Source organism: Chelmon rostratus, chromosome 12, assembly GCF_017976325.1.
Source record: "Chelmon rostratus isolate fCheRos1 chromosome 12, fCheRos1.pri, whole genome shotgun sequence".
In the NCBI taxonomy this organism is placed as follows: Eukaryota; Metazoa; Chordata; class Actinopteri; order Chaetodontiformes; family Chaetodontidae; genus Chelmon; species Chelmon rostratus.
Genome location: NC_055669.1, coordinates 26,996,333 through 27,006,645, shown reverse-complemented (window position 1 = coordinate 27,006,645; position 10,313 = coordinate 26,996,333). Strand labels below are relative to the sequence as shown.

At 42.3% G+C, this 10,313-nt stretch overlaps 1 protein-coding gene and 1 gene segment (V, D, J or C); both read left to right on the top strand.

Moving 5' to 3' along the window:
• The first annotated feature begins 233 nt into the window (after positions 1–233).
• Positions 234–5,133, top strand: LOC121615606. The gene is made up of 5 exons (XM_041949989.1): positions 234–397; positions 644–999; positions 3,642–3,830; positions 4,657–4,687; positions 4,771–5,133. The coding sequence occupies exons 1-5, from the start codon at positions 358–360 to the stop codon at positions 5,115–5,117; spliced, it is 963 nt and encodes a 320-aa protein (XP_041805923.1). The 5' UTR covers positions 234–357; the 3' UTR covers positions 5,118–5,133.
• Positions 5,134–5,292: 159 nt separating this feature from the next.
• Positions 5,293–9,858, top strand: LOC121614457. The segment is given in 2 exon segments: positions 5,293–5,374; positions 9,447–9,858. Coding segments are annotated over 2 exon segments (417 nt in total).
• Positions 9,859–10,313: the final 455 nt, after the last annotated feature.

Sequence of the window (10,313 nt, the reverse complement as noted above, 5' to 3'; positions counted from 1 at the left end):
GACACAAATGGACAAATGGAAGAAGAACGGTGTGAAGGACTGAACCTGGACATCCAGAAAACATTTCTCTGAGGCAGAGCTGCTCTGGATCAACCAATCATCTCACTGGTTGAACTGAACTTTGGTCAGCAGAGAGGCTCGAAAAAGCTGCTCTCTGGCCCCGCCCACGGACATTCAACTCAACCAATGAGATGATTTCTGTCTCCAGAGCAGAAAGGTTTGAGGAACTAAAAGCACAGTCAGCTTGATGTTGAGGAGAAGGGCTGTGCAGCAGAGAGGCGCTTTAGTTTTTCATTCTCCTGCAGTGGAAGAACATTGCTGCTCTGCTGTCTCTTTGACTTTAACAACTCCAAAGACATGTTGCTTCACCTCTTTTTACTTTGCTCTCACTTTATAGGTGAGTGTTACAACACAGATCAAAGTCTCATTTAACCTGCTGTATTAACCAGATATGTGCTCTACATTTCACAACTACAGCTTTATCTGTGCAAGATAACAATTTCCATGATAGAAAAGACTTTTGCTTCATTGAATGCATCTGAAAAAGGTCAAAGATGACAGAAAAAGTCCAGAACCTCCTCTGAGTCTCTTCATGTGAGAATCTCTTGCAGACTAACTGACATGAATAAAACTCATTTTGCAGCCCTGAGTTCCATGAACAGCATAAAGCCAGAAAGGACTGAAGAACATGTTGCTGAGGGAAGAAACATCAACCTGGCCTGTAAATATGAGGGTGCTATCTACAGTATCCAGTGGTACCGACAATACCAGAGATCCAGACCAGAGTTCCTGCTCTCCATCACAGAAGGAGGATCGATCCATCCAACTGGTTCTGGTTTCTCAGCTCACATCAACAAAACAGAGAAACGTGTAGATGTGGAGATCATCTCAGCTAAAGTGACTGACTCTGCTGTGTACTACTGTGCTCTGCAGCCCACAGTGACAGGAAACAGCAAAACTCTGCACAAAAACCTCTGCAGCAAACACAACACAATACTCCACAACGTCCACTAGAGGGAGTCACACACTGTTCAACTTCAATGGGATGTGATGGTCGTGTCGATTCTTGCCAGTGAAGATAAAAACAACACAAAATGAAGCACTAAAGTTAAAACACACAGGGCCAGACTGACTAAGAAAATGTCTGTTTTCATTGAGTTTGCAGTCGTAATCTGTGTTTATTCAGCACCTCAGTTACTACGACAGCAACTCATTATGCAGTCAGGTCCTTGACTGAGCCTCAGACAACCCTCCAATTATGACAAAATTTCCAACAAATGTCTCAGAGGATAAAATGATGAAGTGTTGATAGTTTATATTCAAAAGGTCAAAGGTCAACTTCACTGCGGCACAATAACGTTCTGCAAAAACACTGTTTTCACCATTACTCAAGTAAAACTGTGCTCATTGTTTTGGTGATGACAGTTGTGGTTCTTTGAAGGGAGCTGGATCTTCTCACCCTGTTTGATGAACCCAAACTATGAACCTGTCTCTCAGACACCATCCCAACTAGGTTGTTCAAAGACGTTTTTGTCTTCTTTGCCACTTCTTTACTTGATATCATCAACCTGTTGTTGTCAACAGGCTACGGACCACAGTCCTTTAAAGTAGCTTTAATTACAAATGACCTCCTAATTACATCAGACGAAGGACTTGTCTTGTTCCAGTTTCGTTCTGCATTCCACACCACTGACCATCACATCTTATTACAGAGACTGGGACACTCGATTCCAGTTTGTAAATGTTAGCCATGATTAGCCATGATAGCTTCCTTGATGCAATATTTTCAGGAAACACTCCACAAACCTTCATTGCTATGCAGATGACACCCATATATATTTATCAACGAAGCCAAGCACTTAACGAAACTTCAAGCTTGTCTTTTTTTTTTTTAAACCTTTATTTTACCAGGAAAATTGGCCCATTGAGATTGTCAAGACTTTAGTTATTTGACCTTTATTTGTGAATCTAGCTCATTTATTTTAAGAGTTTGCACTCCCGCTTTTATTTTGAAATGGTCCGCATGATTTCCGGTATTATCGTTTACGGCAGTTGTGTCGGGTATTTTGGCAGAGGCACACGGCCCATTGGTGAGCTGCAGCTAAAGAAACAGACTACTAACAATGTGTAACGTAAAAATATATTGCTTGGTGTTCGTTTCATTGCTAGGCAGTCTTAGAGAGTGATATGAGTGTGAGATAAAGTTGTTGACTGCTCCCGATTAGCGTGCTAGCTCGCGGTTAGCATCGCCGGTTAGCATGTTAAGCTAACGCCGTTAGCCTTCTAAACTAGTGTTTAGCTGGCTGTTGTTAGCATTTGGCTTAACTGTTAGTTGCTAATGGTTATATTGTGATTAATCATTTGGGTCTGCTGTGTGTATTTTAGTTCATGGCTTTAATTCATAGGAGTATGTTTGATTGATAAATATTAAAAAGGCTATGTTTGTTGACATTAAAAAAGTTGCTATATGTAATATGTTATTTTGATTAACCATTCTAGGTTTATGACCTGTGTTGCCTGTGACAACTGTGTCGCCTGAGGTCCCTTTGTTATAAATAAAAAGAAGACAAAGGATAACACGAGTTGTACCCACTGTGTGCTTCCTGTCAAGCCTTTTCGGAGGGCTAAGAACTTAAAAGTCCAAACAGAGATTAAAAATCTCTTTTCCAAGGGCGTCATGGCCAAGTGGCAGCACAAGTTACAAAGTTAAAAATTTCAATTTGATTATAAAAACAATTCAATTAAAACAAGTACAAATCAAGGAGTCAATGGAATCAGTTCTGTTAGTTTCATGTCCTTTTGCAGCTTATTCCATGAGGTAGGAGCAGATAAAACAAAGGCCTTTTTTCCCTGCTCTGTGCGATAAGGCAGTACAGAGAGCAGCAGTTGGTCATTGGAGCGCAGATCATAAGAGTTAACGCTCCTTAGCATGATGAGGGTGCAGATGTAGGTTGGCAGTAGTCCAAGTATTGCTTTGTATATGAAGGTGTACCAGTGAATCAACCTCTGGAGTATAATTCACAGTGATGGGTTAGAGCCCTACAGTTAGTAATGAACCTCAGGGAAGCATGATAAACAGAATCAATCTTATTCAGACATTGAGCTGAAGCATTCATGTACAACAGATGTCCATAATCTAAAATGGGTACAAGAGTTGCAGACACAAGGCGCTTCTTGACATTAAAAGAAAAACAAAATTTATTTCTAAATAAGAAACCCAGTTTCAGTTTAAATTTCTTAACAATATTTTCAATGTGAGCTTTGAATGTAAGGGTGTCATCAAGCAGAATACCAAGATATTTATACAGATGTACCACCTCAATTTCATTTCCCTCAAGGGTAAATACTGTGGGGATGTTCATCAGCCCTTTTCTTGGTCTTTTGGACACAAAGACCTGCATGACCGTTAACTTTGTGCTACTCTAGATGGCATTGCTGAGGAGCACTGCAGGGAATCTGGGAGTTAAGTTTGATCAGAATATGTCCTTTAATTCCCACAGAAAACACATTTCAAGGACTGCCTTGTTTCACCTACACAACATTGTAAAAATCAGTGTTAGGGTTAGGGTCAGACAACATCGTATCTCAAAGAGCTCATAACACCCTATTACTCCACAACAACACCGTGTCCCAGAATGCAGGCTTACGAACAGCACAGGTCACCCCCGGCCCTCCGAGCGCTCCACTGGCTCCCGGTACGTTTCAGAGTGCTGATCCTCTTCAAGGCCATAAATGGACAGGCCCCTGCCTACATCAAAGAGCTGCTGGCTATTTATCAACCTGCCAGGACTCTCCGCTCATCAAACCACATCTCCTTGGTTGCCCCCAGGGCAAGATATAAAAAGTATGGAGACCGCTCTTTTGCCATTCACGGCCCTAAGCTCTGGAACTCTCTTCCACCGCAGCTGCAGACTGTCTCTGATCTTAATGCTTTTAAATGTCATCTTAAAATGCACTTGTACCGCCTGGCGTTTAATGCTTAGTCTGTTTCTGACTGTGTGTTTTTTTTAATTCTTTTTACTTGTTTTAATTTATTTTATTTATTTGTTGTTTTTATATTTTTTCCTTGTTAAGCGCCTTGTGCTCCTTTTGGATGTTGGAAGGCGCTATAGAAATAAAGTTTGATTGATTGATTGATTCAAGAGTCGGCTTAAAACTTTCCTCTTTGATAAAGCTGACAGTTAGGGCTGGCTCAGGCTTGCCTTGGACCGTCCCCTGACAAGACAACCACATGAGTCACAAACTGCAGCAACAACAAGCGTGTCCAAGCCGTGTTCAGCACTTTCAGAGTCCTCTGGAAACTCTTCTGCTGTCATTTTGTGGATCTGCAGCATGTTTTCTAAATGCTGCAAATGTGTTTCAAATCAATGATGTTTTCTTGATTTGAATGAGTTTTCTGAGGTTGCAGCACGTTGAGCTCTCTCAGCCACCGTACTTCTTCCCTGATGGAAATGATGTGATTTAGTGAATAACAGCACCACAGCACTGACAAACACACCATTTGTCAGAGTTGTGAGAGGAAGGAGGGAGGGATTCAGGGAGGAGCAAAACTGGGACTCAACAACAGAAGAGACACAAACTTTCACAGTGGTGTTTCATACAAAACACAGACAGATTCTCTTTATCTTTAAGATGCTGTCAGTCAACTTCAGTCTGTTTGTCACTTTGTTTCTGCTCACAATAAGAGGTAGGTGACATGATTAACATTAAAAGAGCTTCACTGATTCAAACCTTCACATCATAAAGTTACAGACTTATTTTTTCCTTTAGGTGTCAGCTGTGAAGACCTCAGTCCAGTCAACAATGAAGAGTCCAGTTTAGAAGACAGCACTGTTACTCTGTCCTACAAATACTCCAAACAAGCAACTGCTCAAGATTATTTCTACTGGTATCGACAGTATCCAGGAAAACCACCAGAGTTCCTCATCTCTCACTCAGGAACAGGAACAGTAATATCTAATCCAGTCTCCAGACTGACTGTGGAAGTGAGTGAGGATCAAACCCAAATGGATCTGCAGATCTCCTCTGCTGCAGTGACTGACTCTGCTCTGTACTACTGTGCTGTGAGGCCCACAGTGACAGCAAACCCACAGTCTCTGTACAAAAACACAAGCTGACACACTGACGAGCTGCTGGAAGCCTTTTTTCCACACTGTTCCACTCAACTTTTTACCTCCACTAGAGGGCCACATTATCAAGCAGGCGCTGCACTACTTCTGCACTGTGTTCAACCATCTGTCAATAATAACTGCTGCTGTGAAGAGAACCATTCTCACTCTGAATGCTGAACATCAGCTACTTTCTCCTCTTCATTTCAGCCTCGTTGTACACATGGAACATTGGCTGTGGATTATTCTTGCTGCTCTTTGCTTTGGTGAGAAATAAAACACATCATGTTTCCTTTGAAAACTCTTCAACATATTTCTGAGCTGCACATTCACACATTTTAATGTTCATTGTAGAAAAAGCAGAACAGATTGTTTCTGTCAGCACTTGTTACCTTGTAGAAATAACTCAAATGGTTCAATCTGATCACGGTCAGTGAACGTCACAACTATTCTACATGTCTGTGTGTCTGACTCTGACCAGGTAACTTTAATCAATCATCTTCATTGATTCATGTCTTCCTCTGCATGTTCTCTTCTTCCTCAGAGTGTAAAGGAGAAGACAGAGTGATCCAGCCAACAGCAGATGTCATTGCTACTGAAGGAGGCACAGTTATACTAGACTGTACATTTGAGACCAGTTCCAACACTCCATCCTTGTTCTGGTACAAACAGGATGGAAACAACAGCCCCAAATTCATACTGAGTCGCTTTCAACGGGATCAAGGGAACACACCAGACGAGTCCAAGGAGAGATTTTCTTCCACACTGAATTCCACCTTAAAATCAGTTCCTCTGAAGATCCAGAAGCTTCAGCTGTCTGACTCTGCTGTGTACTACTGTGCTGTGAGGCCCACAGTGACAGGAAACAGCAAAACTCTACACAAAAACCTCTGCAGCAAACACAACACAATACTCCACAACGTCCACTAGAGGGAGTCACACACTGCTCAATTTCAACAGGATGTGATGATACAGCCTGGAATCCCTGTCCTCTCAGACATGATTATGATGGATAGCTGAGTTGAGTTCAACAAATAACTCTGACCTTGAGCATTATCCTGCTTGTACCATGGTCACCTGCCCCCCAAAACAGAATCTATTAAGAATTTCTTGAGTTCTGCAATCAAAATCTAAAGTTTTTCACAAGCCATAAATCAGTTTACTTGGTAACACCTGATAGTCTCACTGATGCCTGGAACAATCTTAACAATCCCATGTCGTCTCACAGCTGCAGACACCGCATCCCCAGGCCCTCCTCCTCATCTCTGGAGATTTCAACCACACTTCCCTGTCTTCAACTCTCCCCACCTTCACCCAGTATGTCAAATGCCACACCAGAGACAATAAAAAACTGGACTTACTTCTGCAAACACGAAGGATGCTTACAGCTCCTTTCCCTTCCCATCAACCTCTGCATATCTGACTTCAGGTATAACATAGACAGCTGCCACATCCAAAAGTTCTCCAATGATACAGACATCAACGCAAGCAAGACCAGGGAGATAGTGATAGACTTCTGCAGGAAGGGGTCACAGGTGACCAGTGAGCATCCAGGTTTGGACATTGACATCGTGGGGGAGTACAAACACCTGGGTGTCCACCTCAACAATAAACTGGACTGGACTACCAACACAGATGCCCTGTACAGGAAGGGCCAAAGTCTTCTGCATCTGCTAAGAAAGGTCCTTTGGAGTTTGTAGGACACTGTTGAAACATTTTATGACTCTGTGGTTGCATCTGCAGTCTTTTACGCAGTGGTCTGCTTGGGCTGTGGAAGCTCTGATAGGGACAGAAAGAGACTTAACAAAGAGAGTCAGGAGAGCTGGATCTGTCCTGGACTGCCCTCTGGACACCAGTAGGTGGGAGGAGGATGTTATCCAAGCTGACATCCATCATTGACAACCCTTCCCACACCCTGTATGACACAGTGGTGGCCCTTAGCAGCTCCTTCAGCAACAGACTGCTGCATCCACCCTGTAAGAAGGAACACTACTGCAGGTCATTCATTCCAACAGCCATTAGGTTATTTAACTCAGGCATTGTATAATGTAGCACTGTGTTCACACATATACTGTTTTTCTTTGCACTACTGTAAACATCCTTTTACCTCATACATACTACAACCTGTGCAATATTATATTCCTTCTTCCTTAAATATTACACTAGGCATACATCGTTTTATTTCCCCTGTGACACACATATATATATTTGTAACTGAATTTGTCCATAACAACCACGTGCAAGTGTTGTTTCAATCCTTGTGCAATTTTTCAGTATTTATCGAGGTCTTTCCATTTGGCAATATAATTTATATAGTCTTTTGTATAAAATGTACATATAGTCAACTTCTTATTTTGTATTTTTTCTTTTCCATTGCCATTGCTGTTGCTCGTTTTATTGATGCTGCCTGGAACACCAAATTCCCTAGCAGGGGATTAATAAAGTTGATCTAATGACTCGGCAGCAGGAGATATTTGTAGTCCACTCAGCTCACAGAACCTTTGGCTCAGCTGCTAGCTTAAAAGCTAACATTATGCTGTCAAGATCCAAAGTCAATAACATTACGTACGGCTGACAAACAGTAAATATAATTTGACAGTATGTTTAAGAACAAGACTAGCCGGCTATCCGGCCTCGTCATGGTCCCCAAATCAATATCCAGACGCTGAGGAACAGCTGATGGGTCACGTGTCCGCCACAGTCTGAAGCAGCCAGTTGAACAGCGAATGAGATGTGAGATGATCGTTGATGTGATACAAAGGATCAGTTAGTTTAGGGGGCAGCGTACTTTATGGTTACTCAATATACATACAGGCTGAATAGAACAGTGAACAGACAGTGTCACTGGAACTACGTAGGTATAAGGTATCAACGGACACCCTGCCATGAACTGGTTGCATCTCAGACTCAGGCTTTGATTGATTTTGTTCTTTTCTGTATAAAAGAAATTTCTCTGTAGTTTTCTCAGCCTGTGATGTTTTGTGGTGAACCACAGGGTTCAATCCTGGGTCCTCTCATGTTCAAATTACTCGTTTCTTTCATCATTGAAATTGTGTCAGTTGGTTTAATATATGTGAAGTGTTGCTGTTCCAGACCTTCCTACAACTGACTGAGTCTAGAACTGAGATCATAACCAGGAGGAAGAGTGACAGAGAGAAGTGAAAATACAGATCGAAGAGGAGACGGAGAGATTGAGGGAGGAGCTGAGCTGTTTCTCAACTATAGAAGAGAGAGAAACTTCCATATTCGGCAGAGTTCAACACACAGACCACAAACATTACCTTTATTCAACATGCTGTCACTGCATCACGGTGTGTTTTCTCTACTGTTTCTTTCCATTCTAACAGGTATGTTAGATCACGCAGCATGAAAAAGCTTCAGTCACATGTTTGTTGGATGTGATTCATTCAGTCACACTTTGACAACATGGTATAACAGAGTTATCTCTTTGTTTAGGTGTCAGCTGTGAAGACCTCAGTCCAGTCAACAATGAAGAGCCCAGTTTAGAAGACAGCACTGTTACTCTGTCCTACAAATACTCCAAACAAGCAACTGGTAGTGATTCTTTCTTCTGGTATTGACAATATCCAGGAAAACCACCAGAGTTCCTCATCTCTCACTATGGAACAGGAAAAGTAATATCTAATCCAGTCTCCAGACTGACTGTGAAAGTGAGTGAGGATCAAACCCAAATGGATCTGCAGATCTCCTCTGCTGCAGTGACTGACTCTGCTCTGTACTACTGTGCTGTGAGGCCCACAGTGACAGCAAACCCACAGTCTCTGTACAAAAACACAAGCTGACACACTGACGAGCTGCTGGAAGCCTTTTTTCCACACTGTTCCACTCAACTTTTTACCTCCACTAGAGGGCCACATTATCAAGCAGGCGCTGCACTACTTCTGCACTGTGTTCAACCATCTGTCAATAATAACTGCTGCTGTGAAGAGAACCATTCTCACTCTGAATGCTGAACATCAGCTACTTTCTCCTCTTCATTTCAGCCTTGTTGTACACATGGAACATTGGCTGTGGATTATTCTTGCTGCTCTTTGCTTTGGTGAGAAATAAAACACATCATGTTTCCTTTGAAAACTCTTCAACATATTTCTGAGCTGCACATTCACACATTTTAATGTTCATTGTAGAAAAAGCAGAACAGATTGTTTCTGTCAGCACTTGTTACCTTGTCGAAGTAACTGAAATGGTTCAATCTGATCACGGTCAGTGAACGTCACAACTATTCTACATGTCTGTGTGTCTGACTCTGACCGGGTAATTTTCATCAATCATCTTCATTGATTCATGTCTTCCTCTGCATGTTCTCTTCTTCCTCAGAGTGTAAAGGAGAAGACAGAGTGATCCAGCCAACAGCAGATGTCATTGCTACTGAAGGAGACACAGTTACACTGGACTGTACATTTGAGACCAGTTACTCAGGTTCCACTTTGTTCTGGTACAAACAAGAAGAAAATGATTTCCCCAAACTTGTGCTTCGACGGTTCTCTGGAGGAACAAGTAAAAATGAAGAGCAAGAAAGAATTGATGCTACAGTCAACAAGACATCAGTTCCTCTGAAGATCCAGAAGCTTCAGCTGTCTGACTCTGCTGTGTACTACTGTGCTCTGCAGCCCACAGTGACAGGAAACAGCAAAACTCTGCACAAAAACCTCTGCAGCAAACACAACACAATACTCCACAACGTCCACTAGAGGGAGTCACACACTGCTCAATTTCAACAGGATGTGATGATACAGCCTGGAATCCCTGTCCTCTCAGACATGATTATGATGGATAGCTGAGTTGAGTTCAACAAATAAATCTGACCTTGAGCATTATCCTGCTTGTACCATGGTCACCTGCCCCCCAAAACAGAATCTATTTAGAATTTCTTGAGTTGAGTTTCACAAGCCATAAATCAGTTTCCTTGGTAACACCTGATGCCTGGAACAATCTTAACAATCCCATGTAGTCTCACAGCTGCAGACACCGCATCCCCAGGCCCTCCTCCTCATCTCTGGAGATTTCAACCACACTTCCCTGTCTTCAACTCTCCCCACCTTCACCCAGTATGTCAAATGCCACACCAGAGACAATAAAACACTGGACTACCTTATGCAAACACAAAGGATGCTTTCAGCTCCTTACCCTTCCCATCACCCTCTGCACATCTGACTTCAGATATAACATGGACAGCTGCCACAT

Bases quoted from the DNA above. Each gene is read 5' to 3' on its own strand.
- LOC121615606 (XM_041949989.1), top strand. From the start codon at position 358: ATGTTGCTTCACCTCTTTTTACTTTGCTCTCACTTTATAG. The intron at 398-643 runs GTGAGTGTTACA...CTCATTTTGCAG, and splicing joins ACTTTGCTCTCACTTTATAG to CCCTGAGTTCCATGAACAGC. The intron at 4,688-4,770 runs GTAGGTGACATG...TTTTTCCTTTAG, and splicing joins GTTTCTGCTCACAATAAGAG to GTGTCAGCTGTGAAGACCTC.